We start from the raw sequence: 13,522 nt of genomic DNA, 5'->3' as shown, positions 1-13,522 counted from the left end.
AGGAGTCTACCATGGAGTTGGGTCAGGGTCAGATCCTTGAACTCAGCTGAATTTCTAGTGACAAATGCAATTGTGTCCCATTTTTCGGGTAGTCATCTAAGAAACCTGCTATTTTGAGTTGCATTTGAAAATGTAACTTTAACAAGCCTTAGTTCACTAATGAGACAGCTAAAACGTTCAAACTGTTGGGTTAAGGATTCACCCTTGATGTGACAAAACGTTTCATACTGCTGATTTAGAATTTCCCTGTTGTTTTCAATAACCTCTTCTGTTCCCCCAAATTGTTCCTTCAATGCATCCCACAATTCTTTGGCATTGTTACAATGTAACAGTCCAGCATAGATTTCATTGGGTAATGCAGAAGCTATGATGCTAAATGCTTTGGCATCGAGTTCGAACTTTTGAAAATCAGTTTCAGTATAGTTTTCAGTTGGTTTAGGGACGAACTTCTTTGTATCCTCAGCACTTGGCACCATAGGAACATGGGGACCAAAGACAATAGACCTCCAACATCCAGTATTCTGTTGAGCAAGGATGTGACCCATCCTTCTCTCCCAGATGTTGTATTCATTACGTCTAAGCATATGTGACGTCATCCTGGTTGTGACGTCGTCCTGCGATTGTTACGTCATCCTGGTTGTTTTACAAGCTCTGATTAATCAGCTTTAATGGTGATTAAACCTTGCTCTGTTTTTCAACAAAACAAACAAACTATCAGTATCAACGATTGTGAGCTGAACTATTTATGTCAAAATGATTGTTAAATCAAATTTGATTGTCCAAGCTCTGATACCAATTGATAGGATCTGAGTTTGGTTTTGATTGTGCTTTACGTTTGAAATAAGATGAAGATGAATGAGTTGTGCAGCGGAATTAAAATGGAACAAACTTTTCACAATCAAACAGGAGAAATGCTTTTAACATACAAGTTTAACATTGAATCGAATGATTGAATTTATTTTCAACAACGATTACAATATGCAAGTATGCAACAAACTCCCCCAAAGCCTAAGCTCACAGAATTTGTTCGTGTAGGAAGATGATGGTGAAGAGCTAATAGAATAGTACAGAGCACTGTTCTATTTATAGGCACGAACAAACTACTGAAGCATCTAAGCTGACGTCACCATGAAAGTGACATCTAACCTCCTAACAAACTCTAACCTCTGATCTATACAACCTCTGCTATGCTAACTACTGATATTACATTACATTACATAAAGTAAACAAAACTACTGCTGCATCCTTCCACTGCTGTGAACCCATCAGTACTTGTCATGATCAGCAGTACTTGACTCAAGGCAGTAGATTGGGCAGCAGGGCTTTAGTTCTTCATCAGTCTTTGACTAGATCAGTAGTTGTAGGTCAGCAGTTTGTATGATCAGCAGATAGGAGGTCAGCAGATGTTGAAACCACTTTCAAGGGGAGAGACTTGTATGCATAACATCTGCTTATTCTGGATCCACTGACCTGATCCAGTTTTGGCTTTAATTATCTGTTCCTCTGGTAGGGTTCAATCCCAACACATTATACCCAAATTAACAACATACGTCAGGATGATGTTAAACCGGTACTTCAGGACCTATGAGATAAACTGATACTGCTGGACCAGTTATGCTGCCTCGTTAAAAACCTTACTAAGAAAACCCAATGGGACAAAACTTAGTCAAGGAAAAGAGTACAGCGTGTATAATGCTCCCCCTCAATTTAACTAACGTCTTTCAATCTTCGAAGCCCGATCCTTTGCACTAAATACCCAAAACTGCTTCTAGGTGGTGATTTTGTGAAAAGGTCAGCTAGGTTTTCACTTGACTTGATCTGATGAATATCAATTTCTCCTTCTTTTTGTAGGTCATACGTTGAGAAGAACTTTGGTGAGATGTGCTTTGTTCTATCGCCTTTGATGTAGCCATCTTTTATTTGAGCTATGCAGGCAGCGTTATCTTCATAGATAATCGTCGGGTCCTTCTTGATTTGTTCCAATCTGCATGCTTCTTGTATATGATTGATCATTGATCTCAACCACACGCATTCTCGACCAGCATCATACAATGCTATCAGTTCAGCATGATTTGATGATGTTGCTGTAAGTGTTTGCTTAGTCGATTTCCAAGAAATTGTTGTGCCACCGTATGTGAATACATAGCCTGGCTAAACGGATGTACTTTATCCATATTGAAACGTACTAACATCTTCTGGATATAGTTTGATTGATGGACAAATGTGCCATTGCACAGATACTCAAATTGTAGTCCGATACATAATTTCGTCATACCAAGATCTTTCATTTCAAATTCCTTCTTTAACAACTGAGCAGCTTTCTCTATCTCTTCAGGAGATCCGATGATGTTGATATCATCAACATAGACTGCTATTATAGTGAAATTTGAAAGTGTTCTTTTTATAAAAACACATGGACTGATTATATCAGACTTGTATTTTTCGAGATATTCACTAAGTCGATTGTACCACATACGACCAGATTGTTTGAGACCATATAAAGATCTCTGGAGCTTTATAGAACACATATCTCGAGGTGTTGATTTTAATGCTTCAGGCAATTTTAATCCTTTAGGGATTTTCATGTAGATGTCATCTTCAAGTGTCCCGTATAAGTATGCGGTGACGACATCCATTAGTCTCATATGAAGTCCTTCAGAGATTGTGAGGCTGATTAGGAACATAAGGGTTATCGCATCCGCTACAGGGGAATACGTTTCCTCATAATCAACTCATGGGATTTGGGAAAACCCTTGTGCTACAAGTCGAGCCTTATATCGTACAATCTTATTCTTTTCATTTATCTTTATTACAAACACCCATTTATAACCTACTGGTTTGACGTCTCTGGGCGTTCGAACTACAAGTCCGAAAACATGTCGCTTTTCGAGCGAATTTAGTTCGGCATTTATGGCTTTTTGTCATCTTGGCCAATCATTTCTGTGCATGGAATCTTCTAAAGTTTTTTGGTACGTAATCATTTTCATTGATTACATCCGTTGCTATAGCATATGCGAAAATATCATCAACACGTGTTTTATTCCGGTTCCACATTGTACTATCTTGTACATAATTAATAGAGATCTCATTTTCATTCGGTACCAGTGTTTCTTCTGAAACTTCATTTTCCTCTGGATTCATAGTTGTCTCTTCTGGGACATTTACCTCTACCGGGGTTTCACTTATAATCTTTTGTGAGTTTTCACCAACTGCATTACTTTGCTCTTTTCATTTCTGTGGGTTATTGTCTTTGGAACCGATTGGTCTCCCACGCTTTGGTTATATAGTAATCGCTTCTGGGATTACTTCAATTCGAGCAGGTGCATTTGATGCTGGTACGTGTGACTTTGTCACTCTATTCGTGTCTGTGAATGCATCTGGTAATTCATTTGCTATTCCTTGCAAATGTATAATCTTTTGGACTTCATATTCACATTGACCACTTCGGGGTTCGAGATTTGATAGCGATGATGCATTCCACGTTATTTCTTGTGTTACCAGTCTTTCTTTGTCCTTATCTACCCCTAAGACTGGGAACATTGTTTCATCAAAATGACAGTCAGCATATCATGCTGTAAACATGTCTCCCGTCATTGGTTCTAAATATTTAATAATGGACGGGGAGTTAAAACCAATATAGATACCCAGTCTTCTTTGGGGTTCCATTGTAGTACGTTGTGGTGGCGGTATTGGTACATATACCGCACAACCAAAAATTCTAAGGTGGGACAAACATGGTTCTCGTCCGGAGACTAGTTGCAATGGGGAGCATTTGTGATCAGTAGTTGGTCTCAATCTAATCAGTGCAGCGGCATGCAAAATAGCATGACCCCATGTAGAAGATGGTAATTTACATCTCATTAAGAGTGGTTTAGCGATTATTTGTAATCGTTTAATAAGAGATTCAGCTAAACCGTTTTGTGTGTGAACATGAGGTACTGAATGTTCAACATTGATTCCAATTGACAAACAATAGTCATTAAAAGCTTGAAATGTGAATTCTCCTGCATTATCCATCAGGATGTTTCTAATTTGATTATCAGGGAAATTGGCTCTCAATTGTATGATTTGAGCTAAAAGTCGGGCAAATGCTACATTTCGAGTAGCTAAAAGGCTCACATGTGACCACCTTGAGGATACGTCTATTAAGACCAAGAAATAGCGGAATGGTCCACACGGAGGATGAATAGACCCACAAATGTCTTTATTTAAGTTGTTGCGTTATCTTAGCTTCGTTTATTATATTTAAAGAAGAGTAAACTTCTGTTTTGCTCCATGTGGTTTGGTCGTTTTAATGGTTTTGCCCAAATTCTTTAAAAATAGTCATTTTACTCCAATAGTTTACTATGTTTTTTTTCATTTAGCTCCCTTGCATTAACTCCATCTAAAATGTTTGTTATCTAGAAGGGTATTTAGGTAACTTCAAGTATAAAACTAAGGGTATTTTAGTAAAATTACAAATAAAGATTATATTATATATATAATAATAATATGTATAACACAACCCTGCAATGTTTCTTCTTTCTCTCTCTTTGCCCTCTCTCTTCTCTCTCTACACTCTCTCTGCATTCTCCCTCTTCTCCACCACCACCAACCGTCACCACCTCACCACCACCGTGCACCACCAACCATCACCACCTCGTCAGCCACCCACATCCACCACCACCACCTCCACGCCCCATATCCTTCACGTCAACCTCCACCATCCAGATCCACCACATCACCGACCGCCTCCACCCACCTTCACCACCTATATCCACCACCACCTCGTCCGCCACCCACATCCACCACCACCTCTGCCTCTAGCCTCCTCTGGTGCCACCCATATCCACCACTACCACCGCTAAGAACCACCCGCAACAACCATCTTTCCAGAACCCTAACCCTAATCTTCGACCATCACCTGCAACCATGATCTCCCTTCACCATTTACCTCCACCTAAAAACCCTAAATCTAAAACTCGTTGTTGATTCATTTAAGCAGATCCAACCATTTTTGGGGATTTTGACACGAAATTAGAACCAGTATTTTTGAATGTTAAATTATAGGTCAAAACGAATGTTGGTTTTGTCTATCGAGCCCAAATATGGAGTCTCATTTAATCACGAGTGTTGGTGAAAACTGTTATTGTGCGCTTGCTAAGGGGCCGTTGGTTCCAGATCATGTACTTATATTACCAATTGAACATTTACCAAATAACTCTCTTCACCTCTAGAATTTGAGATAGAGTTGGTTAAATTTTAAAACAGTCTTAGAGCTTATTTCAAGAGCCGTTAAAAAGAAGTCGTTTTCTTTAAGTGGGTTTACCTAAAAACAAGCCATGCTAATCTACAGGTAATTAATTTACTTTTCTTTATTATATCACATAATGTGAAATTTTTAATAAAGTATTTATTATTACAGGCTGTTTCAATTCCTTCAAAAAGAGCTATTGTAAACTGTGTCTTTTGTCTTTAATAAGTAAAGTAAACTTGCTTTATGTTTGCAAACTCTTGCACGTTATGTCCTTTGACCCTAACCCAGTTAAGTTTCAATGTTAAGTCAGGTCATGTGTAGGGCATATGAGGGCATTTTTGTAATTTTGCCAGTTATCTCATACACACCACCAGATAATCCATCAATCAATCTAGTGGCGCTACTCTTCCTTCCTATGGAGGCCGAAGCTTCACTCTGCAACTTCTCCGGCACCAATGTCGCCTTGCCGACCCTCCACCGCAACCTCCTCTCCCCCTCCACCTCCTTCCGTAGTCGCCATCTCCGCCAACAACGTAATCTTACGTCATCTTTCTTCGGAACCCAACGCCTCAATTCCACCAAATGAACTCAAATTCTCACTTCCAGAAGCGAAATCTCTCCGTTTTTGCCATGGCTGCTTCTAAAGGTTTGTTAATTTTGAATATTTTTGTTGTGTATTTACTGTTTATTCGTATAATTTCGTGAAAAGGGATTTAATGGTTTCTAATTTCTGTGTTATTTTTAATTAAAACCAGTAAATGGTAACAAAACCCTAAAATTATATAACCCAAAAATTGAATGATTAAATTATGATTATGCTCTTTAAATTCTGTTATCTAGAATTCATATTAGTTTGTTAACTGGAATAATTTGATTGTTTGTGACTTTGTCTTAAATTGTGCAACCTATTTTAAGTGTAGATAATGATTAATTATTCGATATTCAATTATGTATATGTGTAATTGTGTATTAATTCAGATGTGAAGCGTGAGGTTTCGTTGAAGGACTACAGGAACATCGGCATCATGGCGCACACAGACGCCGGAAAAACTACGACAACGGAGCGTGTGCTGTACTACACGGGCTGCAACCACCATGTTCTACACGAGCGCTTAGAGTTCTTAACGGTGCCATTTGTTTGTTTGATGGTGTTGCTGGGGTTGAACCGCATTCGGAAACGGTGTGGAGGCAAGCAGATAAGTACGGGTGACGAGAACTTGTTTTGTGAACAATCGGGCTACAGTGAAGGTTGGGTTAAGGTGTTGGTGATAGCTGGATCGTGTGGTGGTGGCTGTGGGGGTGGTTTTGGTTGGTAGGTTTAAAGAGAGAGAGGGGTGAGACAGAGATGGGTTTATGGCTTATTTGTTTAATTGTTTAAACTTTTTTAGATATATAAATGAGTAAAAGTACAAAAATGCCCTCATGTGCCCTTCACATTACCTGACTTAACATTGAAACTTAACTGGGATAGGGTCAAAGGACATAACGTGCAAGGGTTTGTAAACATAGAGTACGTTTACTGTACTTATTAAAGACAAAGGACACAGTTCGCAATAAGTAGCATACATAAAGGACGATTTTTTAGTTTACTCTTTAAAGAAAAATGTAGAAGTTCGACGGAGATATCACCCCACATTGTGAACTCAATTGGTTTACTCCTCGCATGTTCCTAACATCTAACAAAACTAGCAATTGTTATAGAACTTGAAACTTGACTTAACTGCAAATCTCAAAACAAAATCTTCGTTCGATTCTTCCTTTGTTTTATCATAATTAACTATAGAGTTGTGACTTGTGGTTGAGGAGGGGTGGGTAGGGCGTGGTATATGTCGTGAAGTTTGGCAGGACATATCGGCCCATGTAAATAGGTTTCATATTTTACACTATACTCCATTTTTTTGAACGACAAATTTGGATCATTGACGGACAACTGGAGTATTATCGTGTCACCAGTGGAAGCACCCGATCATAACCATCTCCACTAGTCATAATGCCAATACCCCAATTTAGAAGGATACCTAGGGGCTGTTTGGCAACCCTCTTAATGAATCATTAAGAGGTGGACCTCTTATTCGGACAGAGGTGGACCTGTTTGGTTGTGCCTCTTAATGGCAAACCTCTTAATGATTCAGTGCTGAATCACTCAGATATTAGAACATGCTGAATGAAAAAAAAGACAATTGTTACCCCCTTCACCTCTCATCAGCCAAGAAACCCTAACCTCTCATCAGACCTCCGCCCCCACCCCTCTCCTCACCACCGAATGCCTCCCGCCGCCCTCCTCCTCCGTCTCCTCACCACCTCCCGTTGGTCGCCACCCTCCTCCTCCCTCTCCTCACCACCGAACAGCCCTCATCCTCCCTCTCTTCCACCCTTTCCCTTTCACCTCTCATCACCAACACCTCCTGCCGACCGCCGCCCTTCCTCCTCCCTCTCTTCCACCCAACAGCGACTCCACCCATGTTCGTTTTCTTACCTTGGTTTTTTTTTTTTGTATTAAACTGATTTTCATTTATTTTACTCATTATTATGATGTGGTTATTTTTCTGATTTGGTTTGGTTTTTTTATGGATTTGTTTATTTTTCTGATTTGTTTATGGATTTGCCCCAATATCGAAGTAGGCCCTTGTGTGTTTATGTGTGTGTACCCATGTTTTCTTTCTAGATATTCTAGTGAACACTTTCAGAAAACCAATGCTCCAGTTTTATTGAATAAAGTAGTTTAGGAGTTTGTAACGACTTAAGTAGTTTTCTAGTTTAAGTAGTTTACAAGTTTTGTAAATATTAAGGTATTAGTTTTTTTTGATTTTTTAGAAATATTAGTTGTTATATTAGAAATATTGGATAATTGGTATGATTGAGGTGGTTTAAATCCCTAATCTTTAGGAACCAAGAACCAAAGAAATGGCAAAAAGGATTAGGATTAACTGGAAGCAAGAAGGTGTTGAAAAAACCTTTCTTGAAGCATGTGTTCATGAAATAACCGTTAATGGACGTGAAGCAAGCAGTCTTAAACAAGCGTCATGGAAAACTGTAAACATAACATAATTTCATAGTGGAACAACGTCAAATGAAGAATCACTATGATTTTCTAAAAGGAAAATTTGCAGCTTGGTTAAAACTTAAAAACAAAACCGGGAATGTCTATGATCCAGTTACAAACAGTTTTAACTTGTCAGAAGAAGAGTGGCAGATTGAGATGAAGGTATCTGTTTTATACTAATAATTAGTAGTGGTATATTTCATTAATTTTATATTATTTTAAAATATTTCTTCACACAGTCTAACAAGTATGTAGAAGCTTTGAGAAGTGCGCCACTTGCTTTCCCCGAGCTTTGTTGTCAATTGTATGAGGGGTCTACTTCAAATGGGTTTGATAGTTGGGGGCCAAGTTCTACGCTTCCTCATCCTTCTGAGGAAGTGAATGAGCACAATTTGGATGGTATGGATGTCGAATGCACTCAAGTGGATTCCCCAGGTAAAGGTGTTAGTGAGGAGTCAAGTATTCGGTCCCAAAAAAAAAAGAAAAAGGAGAGAAACGAAAACATAAGGCAACATTAGAGTCAAAGCTTATAGAAGTTGGTGAAGATATTAGCAAGTTGGCAAAGATGATGATTGAGAAACACACACTTTCTGATGATATGGATGCATGTTTGGAGAAGTTGGAGACATTGGGTTGGGATGAGTCGGATGCGAAATACGAAACAGCGCTTTTGCTTTTTGGTGAGAGTGTCGATCTTAGGAAACTGTGGGTACGTCTTAAGCCGCAGAATTGTGAGAAATGGGTTAAGAATACGGGAGCGAAGTATGGATTGTTTAACTAAGATTGTGCTTTGATTGTTTTTCTTTTTGGGTTAGATGTTATGTTATGGATGTTATGTTTTGGATGTTATGTTTTGGATGTTATGTTATGGATGTTATGTTTTGGATGTTATGTTTTGGATGTTATGTTAATGTTGATGTTATGTTTTGGATGTTATGTTAATGTGGATGTTATGTTTTGGATGTTATGTTATGGATGTTATTGTTATAGATTAATGTGGATGATATAGTTGTTTATTTATGTTATGATAGGTACCTTATGGATCCGGATGATGAGATTATAGTTATCATGATCTTTTGTTGGTATTGGGTTTCATTAGCGTCGAGAATAAATGTTGAAAGGATAAGAGACTTGAATTCGGCATTAACCGGTCATGAATACACACAAGAATTATTGCATGGTACTTCTACACAATGTCATGAGATGATGCGTCTTTCACGTGATGCATTTATACTATTGTGCAATCATTTAAACAAAAAAAATGGGTGCAAAGTAGTAGGTCAATAAGCTTGGAAGAAAAGTTGGCTATGTTTTTGATGGTCATTGGACATAATGAATGTTTTCGAATGGTTAAACGAAGGTTTAAACACTCAACAGAAACAATTCATAGATGTTTTCATGAGGTCCTAAAGGCAATGATGAATTTTGCAAGAGAAGTTATAGTTCCAACATCTTCTAATGTAAGCGCAAATAACTCCGAACGACATAGAAGGCTAAAAGAAATATTTCCTGGAGCAATAGGTGCCTTAGATGGAACTCTTATACACGCGATCGTGCCTGTTGATCAACAGACTCGTTACAGGGGAAGAGGAAAAGGTGAATGCTTTCAAAATGTATTAGCAATTTGTGACTTTGATATGATATTCACATTCGTATGGGCCGGATGGGAGGGCATTGCACATGATTCACGAGTTTTAAAAGAAGTTGCATTCAACCCAAATTCTGGCTTTCCTTTTCCGCCACCAGGTTTTTAACCATTCTTCAATGTTCATTTCATACATTATTTGTTTTTTATATGATAGTTTTGATACTGATACAGATAAGTATTACCTTTGTGACGTTGCGTACACCAACACTTGTGGATTTATGACTCCCTACTGTAGTACGAGGTATTGGTTAGCCGATTTTCGACGACAACGTGCGTTAACTAAGGAAGAAAGATTCAATCATGCTCACGCACAACTCAGAAATGTCATTGAACGTGCATATGGTGTTCTAAAGGCGAGATTCCCAATCCTAAAGCAAATGGCTCCCTTTTCTTTTCCAATACAAAGAGACATAGTGATTGCTTGTTTCGCCATCCATAATTTTATAAGGAAATGCAATATTTATGATCAGTTATTTATGGACTATGATGAGAACGCGATGTTTCATGAAATGCAAAGTGGGGAAAATGATGGCCTGTTAGTTCAAGACATAGAGTGGGGTTCACAAGGTATTGACTATATGACTTCTTTACGTAACCAGATTGCTAATCAGTTGCTTTCAAATGATTCAAATTAAAATTGTATGCATAGTTGTGTTATTTGTATTTGGATTTCGTATGTTGTGTTATTTTGTATTTGGATTTTCGTATGTTTCCATGGAATTTAAAGGATTGATGTGTAATTTGGATTTTCTATGGCGTTTTGTATTTTTCTTTTACAATTTTTCATCAATCTGTACACTATTCAGAGCTCTTGCCAAACAGATACATTTCATTCAGCACATAATAGTTCAGAGGGGTAAAATAGTCATTCTGCACAGTCATTCAAAGATACAACCAAACAGCTCTTAATGGTTCAGCACTTACTGGTTCAGAGCCTCTTACCCATTCAGACCTCTTACTGGTTCAGCACTTGCCAAACAGCCTCCTAATAAATATGGGAAAACCCCCTTGTGGAAATCGAACCCAGAACCTAATGGCCCGTAAGCATTATCCCATTCCAAGATCCCACTAGGCTAATTTACTAAAAAAAAAAGTGTAATATTTCCGTAATGGATTTAAAGTTTTAAATCTTTAATAAAAGTAATTGGCTTAAATTGGATTAAAAATTCAGCCCATAATCAATCAAATTGATGAGCCGGGCCTTACGGAGTTTCTTTGAAGCTTGCGATACATACACTAATTGTCCAACTTAAAGTGGTTTTTTTTTTCTTTTCTTTCTATTTTTAAGAATGTTTTACGTGTTAAATATTTTTTTCAATTTTAATTGTAATATTTTATTAAAAAATATATATTGGTTTGAACTAGTAAACGTCCTGCGCGTTGCGACGGTGACATTGACGTTATTTATTTTTTAAAGAAAGAAAGTATTAGATACTACAATTTTTTAGAAAACCAACCTTTGGTTAAAAGCTAAACCAAGATTTATACAACCAATGTCAAAGTTCAAGCTAGATTATACAATAAACCTTTAAAATTGAAACTAAACATTTGGATGGCATAACAGTTAGTAATATAAAAATGTATTAGGCTGTATATGATTGTTTCATATAGGATTAAAAAAAACATATACAAACACCCCGGTGATTGTCACAATCTATCTGTCGTCGTTGTACGCCAAGCTCAAGCAAAAAAAAGTACCCAACTACAAAAGTTCACTTGATCTCAAAGCATTTGAATGCATCCTTAATCGCGCGGGGATCAGTCTCATTTGCTTGGTCGCTTAAATATCTGATCTCAAAGCATTTGACTGCATCCTTAATAGTGCAGGGATCAGTTTCATTTGTTTGGTGGCTTAAATGTCCGGTCAATTGCTGCAAGAAAAAAAAAAGAAACATGGTAAATCGAAGATGATGCTATTCATACTTTTTTTTTTTTAATGTTAACTAGTATATATACCATCAAGCATTCTTCAGCTTGTTTAAAAAGGAGTGTAGCATATGATTCTTCTCCACCATTGTTGCCTCAAATTTTAACTCCCAAACATCATATATATAACATTCATATATATAACATTCACCTCATAAGTAACTAAAGTAAGCAACTAATAGTACGTGCATAAGTTATTCAGAATAGAGAATTTCTTGGTTGAGGAGTGATGACGGGGGTAGCCCAAGACTAAATAAAGTGACTAAACATGCAAGTGCTTAAAGGGTTAAACGGTTCAATGGTTGAAAAGCTGTGTAATGGGAAAAGCGAGGAGGGAACAGTAATCAATCACATCCGAGCTCACTTCACCAACCCACGCTCGCAAAAGCAAAGCAGGTCTGAACAATATATGCTATTATCCAGGGGACAAAAGCCTTCAACCCCAAAAGGGGAAACCCTCCACTGCAAACAGGTTCTACTAGTCTTGTACATACCATTTGAGGAGATGTCTTCCCCTATAAGAAGACAGCTCATTCACCCTAAAAGACATCATTCGATCAGTTGAGATTCCCTCATTTCTGGTCATTCGTGGAGTACTTGCTCACTCTCAAGTTACTTCTTATCACATCCACCACACACATTCTGTTTGCTTTCACTTCTGGATTCGAGCACGTCTCGGAGAAAGAACTCTCAGCAAACAACAATTACATACTAGTGAACCTCCTTCCACGTTTTGCAAACGTGGGGGGACCCCGCGACCTGCGTTAGGCAAGGTTGAACCCTTCAACCTTTTTGCCTAACCGACTCAGCTACCATCTTCGGTCTCGTGATTGTTGCATTAACAAGTTGGCGCCCACCGTGGGGCTACGCCGCTATTTCTTCTCAAAAAAGACCTAGTAGTGTAGCTCTCTTCACTCTAAGTCACCATGTCAGAAAGTGGATCTCCGGGAGAAGTGAACCAAATCCCTAACACTTCCACCCCGAGTGGTGGCCAAGCTCATACGACTATAACAACACCTTTCTCGACTCCGGGGAGCACACCCGAGTTCCTTACCTTCAACACACCAACCCCATCCAGATCCGGGGCTCCATCCCCCAATGTCGGTGTATCTGACACCCCGGCGCGTGTTGAACTTACCCCCAAGGGGGTCGCTAATAATTTCCTCGAGTTAAGGTCACTTCTTAACCAACATGTGAGTAAAGAAAGGGAAAAGGGCATAAGGATTCGTTTAGATTATGACGAACCTGAGCCAACGCTGTCTCCCGGACCACCCCTACCACCTTTTACCACAAGAAGTGAGGCTGGTCCCAGCAACCCTCCAAACCCTCACCCTTATCTATCCACTATGACAAATCCTACGGTACATCCTATCCTCTCTTCCCAACCAATTACTAGTGGTGCTCCTCTGGGACATGAGCTAACACTTGACCAGCTCCTACAGTCCCCAGTGACAAGCTATCCAGCTTCTGTAACAACCACATGGGAGCAAGCTCTGTCCGTGCTCCCTTTAGCACGAAGTGCTGTTACTAGCACCCCTCTTGCAATAAACTGCTCAGTTGGTCCAGGAAGCCTTCAAGGCTTCAACCTCATACCCAATATGATGACCCAGATGATGGCCAACTTCCCGTGGCAACACTTCATTAATCAAGTGCTAGCCACTCAGGGGAA

At 38.8% G+C, this 13,522-nt stretch overlaps 2 protein-coding genes and 1 long non-coding RNA gene across 3 annotated transcripts; 2 read left to right on the top strand and 1 right to left on the bottom strand.

Annotated features, from left to right (window-relative positions):
- Positions 1-1,707: 1,707 nt before the first annotated feature.
- LOC118492095 lies at positions 1,708-2,013 on the bottom strand. The gene has a single exon (XM_035989876.1). The coding sequence runs from the start codon at positions 2,011-2,013 to the stop codon at positions 1,708-1,710; it is 306 nt and encodes a 101-aa protein (XP_035845769.1).
- Positions 2,014-5,589: 3,576 nt separating this feature from the next.
- On the top strand, positions 5,590-6,320 carry LOC110943000. The gene is made up of 2 exons (XR_004893886.1): positions 5,590-5,882; positions 6,215-6,320. It is a non-coding gene; the product is annotated as an uncharacterized LOC110943000 (long non-coding RNA).
- A 1,820-nt stretch (positions 6,321-8,140) lies between these two features.
- Positions 8,141-8,956, top strand: LOC110942998. Its single transcript, XM_022184758.1, has 3 exons — positions 8,141-8,269; positions 8,313-8,441; positions 8,519-8,956. Exons 1-3 carry the CDS (start codon positions 8,141-8,143, stop codon positions 8,795-8,797), a joined length of 537 nt encoding a protein of 178 aa, XP_022040450.1. The 3' UTR covers positions 8,798-8,956.
- The last annotated feature ends 4,566 nt before the right edge of the window (positions 8,957-13,522 follow it).

The sequence above is a fragment of the Helianthus annuus genome, chromosome 5, assembly GCF_002127325.2.
Source record: "Helianthus annuus cultivar XRQ/B chromosome 5, HanXRQr2.0-SUNRISE, whole genome shotgun sequence".
NCBI lineage: Eukaryota > Viridiplantae > Streptophyta > Magnoliopsida > Asterales > Asteraceae > Helianthus > Helianthus annuus.
This window is presented reverse-complemented; position numbering and strand designations above follow the sequence as displayed.

What these genes read in the sequence shown, in the direction of transcription:
- LOC118492095 (XM_035989876.1), bottom strand. Translation starts at nt 2,013, where the DNA reads ATGATCAATCATATACAAGAAGCATGCAGATTGGAACAAATCAAGAAG.
- LOC110942998 (XM_022184758.1), top strand. Translation starts at nt 8,141, where the DNA reads ATGGCAAAAAGGATTAGGATTAACTGGAAGCAAGAAGGTGTTGAAAAA. An exon ending in AACAAGCGTCATGGAAAACT is followed by an intron (nt 8,270 to 8,312) that starts GTAAACATAACA and finishes CGTCAAATGAAG; the next exon opens with AATCACTATGATTTTCTAAA. An exon ending in AGTGGCAGATTGAGATGAAG is followed by an intron (nt 8,442 to 8,518) that starts GTATCTGTTTTA and finishes TTCTTCACACAG; the next exon opens with TCTAACAAGTATGTAGAAGC.